This window comes from Cygnus atratus, chromosome 13 (assembly GCF_013377495.2).
Source record: "Cygnus atratus isolate AKBS03 ecotype Queensland, Australia chromosome 13, CAtr_DNAZoo_HiC_assembly, whole genome shotgun sequence".
Taxonomy (NCBI): domain Eukaryota; kingdom Metazoa; phylum Chordata; class Aves; order Anseriformes; family Anatidae; genus Cygnus; species Cygnus atratus.
Window position 1 is genome coordinate 4774984 of NC_066374.1, and position 14736 is coordinate 4789719.

At 42.9% G+C, this 14736-nt stretch overlaps 1 protein-coding gene across 1 annotated transcript in view; it reads right to left on the bottom strand.

The window, feature by feature from the left end:
* LOC118245452 (vascular endothelial growth factor receptor kdr-like) overlaps positions 1–14736 on the bottom strand; it is a 131002-nt gene that overhangs the window by 18148 nt on the left and 98118 nt on the right. The window contains exons 15-24 of the mRNA XM_035541645.2: positions 14026–14151; positions 13807–13913; positions 12368–12503; positions 10947–11051; positions 8428–8544; positions 4990–5078; positions 3474–3639; positions 2808–2905; positions 1846–1968; positions 1626–1737 (exon numbers count right to left, since the gene is read on the bottom strand). Coding sequence (XP_035397538.2) covers positions 1626–1737; positions 1846–1968; positions 2808–2905; positions 3474–3639; positions 4990–5078; positions 8428–8544; positions 10947–11051; positions 12368–12503; positions 13807–13913; positions 14026–14151 — 1179 coding nt within the window. The remainder of the gene's footprint in view (positions 1–1625; positions 1738–1845; positions 1969–2807; positions 2906–3473; positions 3640–4989; positions 5079–8427; positions 8545–10946; positions 11052–12367; positions 12504–13806; positions 13914–14025; positions 14152–14736) is intronic.

The window sequence follows — 14736 nt, forward strand, 5'->3', positions numbered from 1 at the left end:
AAAAATAGAGATTAATTTCAGTGAATATATTTTAATTTTTATTAGTCTTAGGTATTGAAGGCCAAATGACCCAAAGTTCACATCTGTTAAACACTGCCAGGACCTTTGGGAATGGCATAACTAGTTTGCCTTATGAAGTGGCCCTTGCCACTCATTGCTATTCAGCTCATTTGCTTCCTTGGAGATGCGCAATGGAGAGACTGTCCCCTCTGAGCATGTCCCTGCATGCTAATGCTAATAATGCATCTTCTGTAATCATCTATCAGAGCTGGGGCATTGCTCCTGCTTCTGGAGCTTCATCTTTTTGTGGTGCTTCAAAACACATGCAGCAGGTGATGCTGTTATGGAGCCATGAAGTGTTACACCAAAGTAACAAAGCTGTAAATAAATAGGACTGAACTCTGGGGAAAGCAGCACCTGCCACTTGTTTTAACCACCTGGGTGTGAACTTTCTGTTTTGCATGCTGATATAAACTAGAGAAAAGTTCAAATCAAAGGCTTGGACTGGAACCAGGTTGTGTTCCTTGCTAACAACCCTGAATAAAGCTTAGGTTAGAAATAGCTCCAGACTTTGCAGCCAGATCTCGACTTGGCATCTTGAGCCTAATCATTAACTGCAACTGATCGGTGGACCAAAGATAGCAGATTACAGTTAGCTTTAAAATTCAGCAGCTTAAGTTGACAGTGCTTCTTGTTTTCTTTTGTCTGCGAATGCTGATTAGGAAGCCAGAGCTGGCATTCCTAAATTCCCTCAGGAAAACAGGACTTGCCACTCTGCAAGGAGAATTTGAGAGCAGTAAAATCCCACTGTCTGTAAGACTGCTTGTCTAAATTTCAGGGCTTTATCTGCTGTACAGTAACCAGATCTTAGTGAGGTTGAGATTTCTAACAGCACCAGAAGATGAAATCTCTGGTGTATAAAGAATGCTGTTACTATTTTTCTCAAAAACGTTGTGGCTTGCAAATGGTATGGCCAGAGAAGTATGCATTCTACCTGTTTGCTGCCAAAATGACTTACTCAGAGTCTAGCACTGGCTGGCTTTCATATCAACCTGATGGCAGCTCTTGCCAATACATTTTTCGTACTTAAAATCTGACTTGGATTTTGTGGGGAAGATAACCAAGCTGGGATAAAATGTCATGTGGGCGAACTCCCTTGGGTTTCCTGGTCTGCCACCAGCAGCATCAGACCACTGTGTCAACAGCGGTGTTATCCTCTGCAGCCTCTGGGCTGCGTGGTTTCCTGAAGCATCCAGCTTAGGGGAAAATATGGTTTGATGGGAGAACTTTTTCATTGCTCTCAAAGAAATATTTCACTCCTGAGCAACTGAGGCTTGCATTATCACAGTGCTCTGTTGGTTTCAATTACTGCAAATGTCAGGTCCAGTGTTTTGGATTTGGTTTATTCCTGCTTCTGCTCCCTGGTATTCACTGTTTTCATGTACTTTGCCAGATGCAGTTCTCATTGACTTCAGCCCAGTGACTTTATTTTACACCTGATACGCACTGTGCAATTGTACTAACTGAAATAGAAACATGGCATCACCTTACCATCTTTTGTTAAAAGCTTTTCATAGCAACAGAGCCATAAATTAGGGGAAAAAAGGGTTTTAAGCCATTCTTACCTAGGGAAAATATTTCCCATAGCAGCACTCCAAAAGACCATACATCACTCTGTGTTGTGTAAATTTTATCAAAAATAGCTTCTGGAGCCATCCATTTGAGTGGAAGTCTTGCCTGAGAATGCAAAAGACATAACACATTGCCAGAACTGTTGTTAGTAATCTGCTCGAGTCCTGGGGGAATACAAATTTGAGATTAGCATTTCAAGTTTCTTCCACTTACATCTCCTTTCCGTACATAGTCAGGGTCTTTGTAAATATCCCTGGCTAGTCCAAAGTCACAGATCTTAACCACGTTGTTCTCTGAAAGAAGGATGTTCCTTGCTGCCAAATCCCGATGAATGCACTGTGAAGGAATGAAGACAGGCAAGATCAGAGCGTCCGCCTGGACAACGGGCCACCGCTAGAGCTGAAAGCCTGAGACCTCCTTGGGAAGTGGAAAGATAAATGAGTTTTTGTTGCCAAACAGGTTAAAGAGAAAAAGAGAAAATAACAAATCAAGCATCACAGTTAGTTTTCAGATTTTTCTGTCTGAAGTAACTTCCAAGGTTACAGTGAGACTAAGGGAGTGCCGTTTTCCAGTTAATTATTCTGTGCCAAATCTGGGAGAGATCAGAAAGCAGCTGCAGCCATATTTGCACATCAGTGTGCAAAAGTGTGTAAGACTGCAGTAGTTTCACACAGGCAATTACCGTTTGGTGTGCACTTTGGTATATATATTACATTAGATTTACACAAAAAGCAGTCTTTCTACAGGCTACAAACATACTTTTTTTTTTCTTTTCTATGCAAAAGAGGTGCTGACTTTGCTGATAGTCTCCAACATAAGTGACATGCTGAACAAATAGTGGTGTACTCCCTCTTCATTTTTCAATAGTGCTTTTGTTGACCACACCAGCAGGATCTTTCTCTACAAGAAACCTTTCTGCATTTAAGAGGCAATTCTGCAAATGGTCTTACAATCTGCATTCACTCCTGTCTCTGGCCAAGAAGGTGATAGATATTCCTTCACAACTCCTTCAGTGCTGCTGACTGCTTAACCACTAGAGCTAATGTGATCTCAGACACTTTATTACAAAAGCAAATAGCAGATTGCACAGGCTCAAAAGCATCTTTGGATTTCTTCATATCAGATGCCCATGATTGTAGGAAAGAGGTTCAGCCCTGATGTTTTAATGAGCTCACTTTTCTGGAGGCGAGAAATTCCATCCCTTTTGCCACTTGGAAGCTGTAGCATATCAGATCCTCCAACGTCAGAGGCCGCTTGTACAGATCCTCAGCATCTAGGAGAGATCACAGACACAGCACAACTCTAGGGCAGCAGCTCCTGAACTTTTTCAGCACTGGTGCCAGTTCCATGCTGATGACCCCAGTCCTGCTTCTGAATAGTGTTAGCTTCCTGAGTTCTCTACAGAGCTACAGCTCTACTGGTTTGGGAACCACTGGCCTGGGGGTAGAGGATCAGATGATTCAAAAAGTTTCACCCAACATTATTCACATAATTTAGCTATGGGGAAAACAACATCTGGGGATAAAAGTGAAGGGAACTATTTATAGTGAGCGGAGAGACTGGGGACAGATTGGCCCCAACAAATCTTCATGAAAATGAAGTAAAATATTGCTGTTACTCCTCCTACACAATAGGAGCAGCTTTTATATACATATGTTACTGCAAATCTCTTTTTGTGGGAAAGTTGGAGAGGGGCACATGTAGAAGAAAGAATCTGCAATTTCTGGAAGAAGTCAAGCAGTGTAAAGTGTGTGACAGCGTGCGTGATGCTGTCCAAGAAGCAGCAAAAGAAGTAACAAAAATCTTAATAAAAGATCTTGAATTAGGTAGGTTTCTTTTACCTTCTTCATCCTCTTCAGAATCACTATAACTCTTATCTTCAATAAATCCTGAGCTGGCAGAGCTTCCAGTGCTGGCTACGCTCTCAAGGCGTCTCTTGATCAGTTCGGTCAAATCACTGTTGGACTCATCCAGACTTTTCTCTGCTTGGTCAGAATTTTCCTGGGACTAGAAATGGCATAAACTGATTGTTAGCTTTGGATCATGTAACGCCTGGGCATTGAAAGATACGTAATGGAATGGCATATGGAGAAAGGGTCCTCTGGAGATGTGCTCAATACACATTGGAACATGATGTTCCCTGAAAAGCAGAACTAATGACGTCTGCTTTCCTATTTATTAATACAGATCCTTCCATTTACTTCTTCCAATTTTCCATCATACAAGTTAGCTGGAAGCTGTCTCGGTGAGACTGACCGATGAGCAGAGAGATACTGTAATTCTGTACCTCTTGCTTTCTTGGGAAACCACACTAAAAATCACAGTTCAAGGTATATAGTATGATGTACACTGAAATGCAGCCGTCTCACCGTCCCCTGGGGAGCGAAACATAACCAGTGCCTGCAATTCACGAAAACAATGGTGAGAAAAGAGTTTTGAGTGACTGTACCAGGAAAACCTCCTTCTCTTACACAAATTACCTTATGTATTTCTGTGCCTGTACACAATAGCTATAATAATGATAATAATAACAACAATAATCGAGTCATCTGAAAAAAAAACACCTTGGCAAGGCTCCAGTTTCTGGCAGGGCTTGGATCCGAGAGCCCTTTTGGTGCTCTATTTCCCCAGTGAGGAGGTAGTTCCCTCCCCTCCCCACCGCTCATTTCTGGCCTCCTCTGTCTTCCTCTGTATCTTAGTGGAGTCTGTGCTAGCACAAATGTTTGTGGTGATGGATACAATTGTTTGGAAACCAAAACTCTTTGGTATGTTGTAATGCGGGCCATGTTTGTGATCCAGTCTGCTGCATACTGCACAGACTCTGGGGTTGGGAGAGGGGAAGGTGAGGACGGAAGATGGGAACGGGCAGATGATGGAGGAGGGGAGCTGGTTTTGGTGGTACCAAGCACAAATCTCCAGATCAGACTTGCATTTTGAGTTAATAGCAGTTTTTCACTATTTCTTTGTGACCGCCTTGTGCTGGGTAGTGCTGACATCGCGGGAAGTTCCCTTTCTGTCTCCAAGGCTCTGCAGTGCTGGGGTATGTGCAACTAATTCTTTAGCAGGTGCTAGAGAAGAAGAGGATGGGAGTGAGGTCCTACAGGGAAAAAGGGTCCTTTTTCTTGCTCACATGAATTGAAACGGTGTGGGAAGTAGCATGGTTTAAGGGCGGACTTGTCAGTACTAGATTAAAGGCTGGACTGGATGATCTTAGAGGACTTTTCCAAACCAAGTGATTCTATGATGGGATGAATCTATAAATACCAGGCTGTCTCAGTGCCACTGCAGAAAACAATCCAGCTTATGGCCCGTGGTTGCTAGTTGCCTTATGACTATGAGAAGCCTGTCACGTTTTACCTTGTATGCAATGAAATCTCCTCGTTTTCCTCGTAGGTAATTGGACAGGTTTCCATATTTGCAATATTCTACTATGACCATTAAAGGACCTGAAAAGACAGTGGGAGTCAAATGAGTTTTGAAGCACTGCAAAGCACTTAATGTTAACTTATCCTCACAAATCCTCTCCAAAATAGGGAAATACTGTCATTCCTGTTATACGAGTGAGGAAATGAGGAAGCAGAGGACTGGCACTCCAGGAGCACACAACCAGTAGTAGATAGGGAAAGAAGGAAACGCAGTACTGATTCTTACTTTTCTCCATTAGATGATTAACAGTTGGTATTTATTTCTTTTTTATAGACAAAAGAAAATTCGGAATGATAAATAAGAATATGCGCTACCCTAGGTTATTAACATTGTTTTATCCTGCACATAGATCCATAGCATGGAGTAGTCCTCATTTTTCTCTGCTGCCCTTACAATTGCGTGCTTTGGGTGGAGCTGATGCCAAGAGAGGCAATGTAAGCGTGCAGGATCCTAGACAGATCTAAATCAAAAGTTTGCAGAAATATTTAGTGTGAAGTTTTTGAAAGCCTGGAAAGTCCTATCAATTTCTTCCTTTCTTATTTCCATGCAAACTACTGTGGAGTTCAGTGCAGTTGCTGCTTTTGTACAATTACGTATATACTTAAGATCCGCTTGAAAAATCCTTATATGTTTCAGTGTGAGCCACTAGGAAAGGGAAAGATGGCATTGTCTACCTTTGGCACAATCACTGCGCTTTGTAATCATCAGCTGTAAGATGAGGTAAAATCATGGGACTGGAATGTATGTAAACATCCATTATTATCAATCATAACCAACTACTTTCATGTCCAGAAATGTATTTCAGGCTTATGTGTTTGAACTTCAAAGGAAAAATGCTAAGAGCTGCACTTGGCCATCCAGGAAAGAGACAGCTCTAAGCAGCACTTTGCTCTGGCGATGCCAGAAATGCACACACAGACTTGTACTGCAGCCCACCTCCTTGGTCCAGTCGGACATGTGCTATAGTGACTGAAAAGGTGGAAAGCAGGGCTGGAAGGGAGAGCAGAGGGGTTGTGGGAGGAAGAGCGAATCTTGGGGATCCTGCTTGCTGCATCCTGACTCGGGCTGGGTGGCAAATGCTGTTTGGAAGCAGATCATCTGATGAAAAGGGAGGTGGGGCAGTCTAACAGTAATAATCAATAGCTTGCCAGTAATAACACTGCATATTTCTGCCAGGCTTGTACCTCGTGCACCTCTGATAACACTGCTACGCTGAGCACTCACCTCTGGGCTTCCTGAACTTCCAGCTCAGGACTTCCAGTTCCTGGTGACCGCAGCTGGCAGGTGTTCGGCACCTGAGTGCACGGTGCCAGTGAGCACACAAACACATCTGGACCCACATCAGAGCAGTGGTTCTGCTGCTGACCACACAACTCTGCTCGCTTGGGTTCTGAATGCTGGGATCTGGCAGTGCAAAGGAGATCTCGGGGGGACATTGCTTCTGAAGAACCTCAAGTCAAATGTCCCTCATGGATGCCCCAAGGAAATGCAGGTTCCAGCACAGCTTTAAAGCTCCAGTTAGTGATGTATTCATGTTTTTGACATGCTTCCTAGGCACGGCCTCTCTGTATTTTATTTCTTCATTGTAAAGCATGTACTATGCATTAGTTCTAACTGCTTAACATCAGACACTCAGCGAAGGTGTTAAAATTTGTTACTTGTTATATTGGTAAAATAATATATGGGCATACTTAATGGCAGTCTTCATCAGGAATACTGCTATATGGTTGTACAAAACCTAACAAGAAGGAGAAGGCACCATATTCTGCGATGGTATTTTAATAGTAACTCTTATCCCAGTGTCTGTCTTGAGAGCTCAAGGCTATTTTTCTTTAGTCTGCAGTTGCATTGCTCAAAGACAAAAAACCCAGCACCTGCCTGGAGGCTCCACAGTGCCCTGCAAGGCCCTGCTGCACTGCTCTGCTCAGCCACTGCACCAAGAGTTAGCAGCTAGCCAGGAAGAAGGAGGATACTTCATCCATCAGGATGGAGCAGAGTGGAGAACAGGAAGCGCAGGGACTCTCAGGAGAAAAAGCTCCTCAGAGGATGGACATTCACAGTATTGGATCAGTTGCTGAAATGGATTTGCTAGGCAGCTACAGCTCTATGGGCGAATTACTGTTTTGGTTAAAATCTCTTGACCTCCTCATAATGCTGCCATGTTTTAGGCACGTGTTTGTGTTAAGCCACCTCGTTGGCAGGACAGCAGAGTCACCAGCATTCATACTGTTACTTCTCTACTCACAGTCCCAGCTACTAGCCAAGGCTACTTGCTTATGCACCCGACCTTTAAACCCTTCAGCTAAAGGTGGCCATCCTCCCATACAAGCTTTTGGGGCTTGCAGTGCTGCAAGAATTCCTGCAAGTTCCCCGTTCCTGGCTCCCAGATTACAGAATTGTCTGTGGCTGCTGTTTGCTGACTGTTCCTGTGGAACTGGGAGTATCTTGCTGGAGGGAACATTTCTTTTCTGGCATCCTAGCACATCTACCTTACCGAAATTTTCTTTTCCCTGCTTTAGTGGACAACTCCATGTTCTTTGGGAAAATGATAGCTTCAGTGTCGTAGATGATAACAGATGTGTGCACTGTCTCTCTCGCTCCTTCCCCTTTGCTTATTTTACTCTGGTTTCTTTGTCCTCAGCTCTCTTAAATCTGTCCATTGGGGATTGTTCTGAAGGTCGATTGTAAGCAGTTAAGAGGCATCTTTGAGGGTTGGTACCCTTAAGTTAAAGTACAGTCTAGTAAGAGGTAAGGATGCTTTGTATGGCAGTATGGGAAAGGAAGGGATGTTTTTAGTGACAAAGGTCTAAGATTTCTGGAACCCTTGGTTCACGTTTGTGTTTCCCTGCAAATTCTTTGCATGGTGTACAGCAAGTCATGTCAGCTCAGCCCCCTGGAAATCTGTGCTGTTGCTCCGTTCAGCTTTGGATTGCCTAAGGTTTCCTGTATACTATGCAAAATGCCTGCCTTTGCCTGGCAAGAGTGAAATGCTTGGGAAGAGGAAACCTGAAGTACCTTTTGGCCTGGTGCATCCTCTTGATAAAGCAGGGAAGAATAGGGAGAAGAAGGGGAGAAGCAACTCTGAAATGATCAGAGGTGCCTATGTGGAGGACTGGGTGCCTAACTGCAACTAAGGACCCTGCCTCTTTGCAGCCTATATTCTCTTTTACAGACAAGCTTACAAAGGACAGAGAAAAAGAATATAGAGAAGTGACACCAGTGGCTAGAAGATGTTCAAAAGCCATTGATGTGTTGTGGCCATGTTCCACATGTGCATGAGGCTTGGACACTCCACCACAGACACACTGAAATGCCATTGTATCTGGAAAGTGCTGCTTCTTTACTCCCTATTTACTGAGCATTTCTCACCTCCAGCTTTGGTACAGGCTCCCAGCAGGTTGACTACATTCAGATGATGTCCTATGTGTATGAGGATCTTCAGTTCAGACATTAAAGCCTTGCATTCATTAGTAGTTGCACATTCTGCTTAAGATAAACAGGAAAAAATCATCTTTACTCAACAGGATATCTTTAACAGGACACGGCAAGATCCTGTTTATACTTGGAAACAAAAGCCACCCAGGTTACTCGGTTACTCTCAGTATCTCTGCCTCTCAGACTCTTACATAGATAATAATTCAGCTGCTTCATTGTTTGTTGTTGACCTTTATGAAGTGGAATACCACTTTATCTTTGGGGTGACTCTTCCTTTCTCTAGAATGGGTTACAGAGGGTTACTGTCCTGTATTAGAACCCCCCTAAATTAGATACGAGAGAGCCTTTGCAAGGACTGAATTTTGCAGGCTTAGTAAAGGGACAAACGATCATTCCAAGCAACAACAACACACAGCAGAATGTTCTCTGTTTGTAGCAGTGACGTGCAGTTTAGCAGTACTTCTCCATGATACCTCAGAATATATTTCTCTACAGTACTGAGCAACACTCCAGTGCAGGTGATGGAGGAATCCAGCACATCTGTAAGATGGGTCCCAAAATGTACTAGAGAATGTACAGCATTGCTGAATCTCAGTCCTGTGAGATCTCATCGACCCAGGAAATTCACATCTGAGCAAAGCAGAGGGGACCATATTTATGTGTTAACCATGAACTCAACACGTGACAAAGCACTGGTTGGCCAGTTACACTGTACTTTTATTCTCTTTTGCTGGCAAAGCTAAGAAAGGCACTCTCAGGCCAGAATTCTGTTCATATATTGGCCTATTTCCTCTATCTCCTTTCCAAAATTTTCATGGTCAAAATGTATCTTAACAAAATGGCTGTGTCCTGTTGCCTCTGTTTTTCCCTTAGCAAAATCATTTAAGATTTAAAAATGAAGAAATAGTTACATAACAGATCACTCAGTATGACAAATGTAACCTCTTTATCTGTTTGTAGAATTCTCCATAAACAACTTTTTCACCAAGCTATGTGTCATAAAGAAGGAGTTATTCCAAGCCCAAGATTTCTTCAGTCAACAGTGTTTATAGATGGGTATGTATGTGGGTGGCATCACTCCTGACACTCCTGATTTACACTGGCATGAGCTGGAACACATACCTGGTAAAATCTAAAAAGAACAGCCTCTGAAATGCTTCAGATAATCTAGCACGTTAAGATGTAGCCTTCAAGCCAGAACAGATACCAGTCAACTTTGTGGAAATGACAGATATGCTAGAATTACAGTAATGCAAACATCTCCAGAGCCTTTTTTTTTTTCTTTTTTCTGAATGGTTTGACTCCCACTAGAGAATCTGGCTTATTCAGGAACATGATGAATTATGGGCATATTAGTTTGGGAGGGCCAGGTTAGAGCAGGAGGCTGCTGGTCACACTGGGGGAGAAAAGGGTAAAACTAGATGGAGAAACTGTCAAAGAGTTTGCTGACTATGTGTGGGCAGGGTAGAGTTGACATGAGGATCGGCTGGGAAGCACAGCGTGGAAGTGAATGAAAGCCCAGAGCTACCCAGGCCAGTAAGTCTGGGATGGAGGATGTCTGGCTGGATCAGGGGCTTCTAGGCTATTTCAGGGATGGATCTGGAGATGGGCGTGGATCAGAGAAAACAATAGCAGGAGAGAAGATGATCTAAAGATCTACTGGCTAATGCAGAGAAGGCAGACAAGGTTCAAAGGAGGTCCAGAGAGGTGAAAAACTGATGGATTTGGCACTTCAGAGAGATGGGAAGTAGCAGAGCAAATGCTGTGATAGAAGTTCTTGATTAATGGTACTGAAGGGTTAATACTGTCATGCAGCAGTGATGCAGAGCAATGTGGGCTATGAAAAGCCATCCAACAGGCGTCAGCTGTACCTTTGAAAAATCCTACGTGAACAGCTAAAATCCTCCAACCCACGAACCAATGCATTGGCTGATGCATTTATTCATGCGCTGTCTGCAGAGGCTTTGTATGTAAATGTAATATGAAAGAGCAGTCTCCAAGTTCATCCATTCCCCACTGCCGAATGGTGAAAGCTTTCCTTAATTTCAATAATTAGAAGCAAGTTGTCTCTAATTCATTCCCTTGGCACTGCTTTTTTTCAGCCCCTTGAACTGTTCTACATCTGGAAGGGCTGTGATCGAAGGCTTAGATCCAATTTCAGACTATGTAGTGTAATTACATTCCATAATCTGTTTCCCTCCTAACCCCACAGACCTGGAAGCTGCTGTTTTCCTCCTCTAGGAATACAAGACTTAATCAGCAGCACAGCATGGAGCCCACTTGTCATTTCCTACGTGTTAACATCCACTGTATAATGACTAATTGCTCCCATATGGCAAATCCACTCCCTTCTGAACACAATGAACTTGGGACTCGTTTGGAGCTGAGAACTGGAAGCTTGTTGCCCACATGTTCCCTGTGGAGTCTTCTGAGAATCTCAGAGGGATATGTACCTTTAAGCATTTTTACGGCAACTGTTTTGCAGGTTGAAGATTTATCAATGCCAAAAGCAGACGCCTCCACCACCTTCCCAAAAGCACCGTGACCCAGTGTTTTACCTAGAGAAGCAAGAGTCAAGAATGAGCCAAAGGGGGCTTACAATAGTCTGCGTCAGATAAGAGGGAAACATGCATCCTTAGCTCTGCAAGAAATCCAAGACTCCAGCACCCAGGCACAACGCAGACCGGTAGTCGACAGAAACCTGTATCACATATTTGCAGTATACGGATATAAACAGTATGATTTATATCCATATGACTTTAATGCAATACAGTATGTGACAGAACAGAGTAGAATAAATAAATCTGGATTCAGCTGAAGGCAAAGCTAAATATATATATATATATATATATGGCTTAAGGGTAAAAACATTACATAGAGTTATCCTCAAGCCCTGGAAAGTCAGAGGCCAGGTTAAACATAGATTTGTGGAAGACTGATCTCTCATGAGTCACAGTCACAGAGAGAGCCAGCTAAGGCACTCAGTCAGGACCCTTTGACCCTTCAGTTATTGGCATTTTTTTGAAGTAAAAACTATAAAAAAACAGAATTTCAGGTGATAATCTTTCTTATTTTCCCTTTCCTTTGAATTTTTGGGCCCATATTACCTAGTGTGCTCGGAGGGCTCTGACCCACAATGCAGAAGGCTACACTGGGTATCGTGGTCTGGCTTTTTGGTTCTGCCAGGTTCACCCTATGTCCCACAATCTTCTAATTTATTTTTTATTTTTTGCCTGTCTTCCTCCTTCTTCCACGTTTTCCAGCTAAGGCACTGTGGGCACCCCCACATACACACACATTCCCTGCACTCATCATCGGACACAGATGTTGCCGTTTCTCTCAACAAACACAGTCTGCGTTTTACATTTCCTTGCTCCATCACCCAAGGAGCTGAGCTGTTGAATTCAATTTGGTTCATTTTTCTTGGTAGTTCTTTACAGCTCAAAGCCAAGTTTGAATGGTTGATAAAGAATTGAGTATTTGAAGAATTTGAAGATTTCTTCAAAAGAAAATTCACCCTAAGACTGTCACCTTTCAGACTCACTTCTCTTTCCATCATCCCCTATGCTTTTGACAGGGACAGAACCCAGAGGTACCTTTCTTCCCTGTCAAGAGTTTGGTTTCACTTCTCCAAAAACAATAAGAGGTGATCACTTTTTTGAGAGACATCTTTGCTTTTCTTCCCAAATCTCTTGTTACCCCCACATTAAGGATGATGCTAAATTCTGTGACTCAGTGCCAGTTCTCACCAAAGGATGGGAGTATGCTGACACTAAATGGTAGGCTGCTTCTTGGGTAATACAACAGATACAATTGAAATTGAGGAGCATGAGAAATCATCATTCTTTACAGTAATAATCTCCAAACCACTCACCCAGCCGCAGTCTGTCTCTTGGGAATTCCCATTTGCTGCTGTCGTAGGGAAGACGGTCACATTGCTCGTCAAGAGGCATTTCCTCTGGATCCATTATAATTGACAGGTATCCTGTTTTAATGTCTGTGGCATCGGGCTAAAAACAGGGTTTGGAGAAATTATTCACAGTGTTTACCCTGCAATTCTAATGGGAAAGAGCTGTCATCTACAAGACTGAGTGCAAGCTGGGGAGTTCCCTGAATTCCGGTCTTAGCTCTGAAATTTATTCTGAACCATACATGCATCACTTCAGCTTCTGCCTCTCTTTTTTTCTTATCTGGGAAATAAATGTTTATGTATGCCTGCCACTCAGTGGTGTTGGGAATAGTCATGGATTAATGTTGGTAAACACTCTGAGGACACAAAATCAATCATTGTCTTCTAGGTGTATCTATTACTGGAGCTCAGTGCATTTCCCTGTGCACTCTGTGAGCTGCACTTCCTGGCACCCTATGGAGCATGTTCTGTTGCATTTTCACAGTTTAGCAGCTTTTTGTTTAACAGGCTGGTTCTGCAGAGCTATCAGCTTTGTAGCTATTGCTTTAATGCTAATTTTAAATTGAATATTAAATTAATTAACTTTTAAATTAAAAGTGGTTGAGAAACGGTGAAAACTGCTACTCCTAATGCTGCTCAGTGAGAAACTGGGGTTTGGTGGAACCTGTGAACAGACTCGCATGGGTGTGGAATATAATAGGAAATTCACTGTTCTCCACAACTCTTTAAAATCTGAGACAAGGAGGAAAAACATGAATTTGATTACTGTATTTGCGGTAGGAGGGGAAATTTTATTCAAGTATCAGGTATCAGCACTAAGACTGCAGTTTGGGTGAGCTTCAGAGCAGAGAGCTGTGGTTGCCATTTTGTTTACAATTTAAAAACAGAGCAAAATTCCTTGAAACTTTACTGAAATTTTAGCTTTTTGAGTCACTAAAGGGAAGTAAAAGAATACCAGGGCATGGAGATAAAATAAGCCGTGTGGTTTGGGCTCATTTCTAGAGTAAACATCCTAGAATCTTTCATTAAACAGGGCTCCCTTCAATATCTATGTTTCAGAGAAATCTTATTGTACAGCTGTTGAAATCAAGCCCTCATTTTAGGGGATTTAGGATTTGTTCTGTCTCTTAATCTTGCAAGGAAGCTTGTCTCATAAAAAAGGAAGAGCCTGATTGTCTGATACTGTGGAAGTGGGTAGAAGGCTCACAAGTACAAGTGATCTTTTGAAAAGCCAACGGGCTGTCAGCAGAAATCTTGGACTTAAATTTCATTGGAATGTTTTGCACTTTTTCTACTGTCTGTCCCAAACATTTACACCGACTCGACTTCAGCCCTAAACACTGATGCTACACTTAAAGAGGGTCCAAAAACAGAGCCTTTGCACAGTATGGAAGCTCTCTTACTTTTCTCAGCTTCCGAATGAAGAGGGTCAGAAGAAGCCAGAAGAGGGTAGCTGCTAGACCGGTGCAGACCAAAATGATGACTTCGATGTTGGATTTCTCTTCAGAACCTGTGGGTTAAATGCACAGATGGATTTTAAATGTAGCCAAAGTCCTTGGCTGAACAATAAGTTCTCATCAGTCCAGCACAATATATATGTTTTACCTTGGCTCGGACCTTACCTTGTATTTTAATGAAGGCTGATGTACTGTCTTGGCCCATGTCATTGGATGCCTTGCATTCATAGAGCCCTTCATCATCCTTCTTCACTCGCTCAATGACCAGGGTATTATTTTCCATGGAAATTCCTGTAGTGAGGGATCTAGGTTGATTTTGTTACAACAATCAACCCTCCTACAAATGCTTGTAGGAGGCAGAGCACTGAAAATGAGCTCCCATCCATGCAGGCATGATATACGCTGTTGTTAGGAGCCATTTTAATTCCATGTTCCTCCTTGTGGTTTGGCAACAACCTGACACTTTATTTCACTTCAATATCTGTTTAGATTGCTTGGGTATCATTTAACCTACAGCAAATGTGGCTGTTTATTTATGACGAGTAGACAGAGCTTGACAAAACTTTTATGGAAGTTTGTGAAGTGATGGAAGGAGGTTTTCTGATAGCAACGGGATATACTGGAAGAAAGGGAACTCAAAGAAATTGCTGGAGAAAGCCAGCATTTTGGAGGCTGTGGGAAGTGATGGGAGCTCTAGCATGTGGAACATGGGGATCAGGTTATATGCATCCCTGGCAAAATCACTGCGTGGAGCCATCCTGGGTTCACACAAGGCCAGGGGCTAGAAGTGGAGTGCCGAGAGAGGTGGCCTATGGATGACCTACGTGAGGCTTCTCCACGTGTAATTTTCCTGATTTTGTGGCACGAAACGGAGAG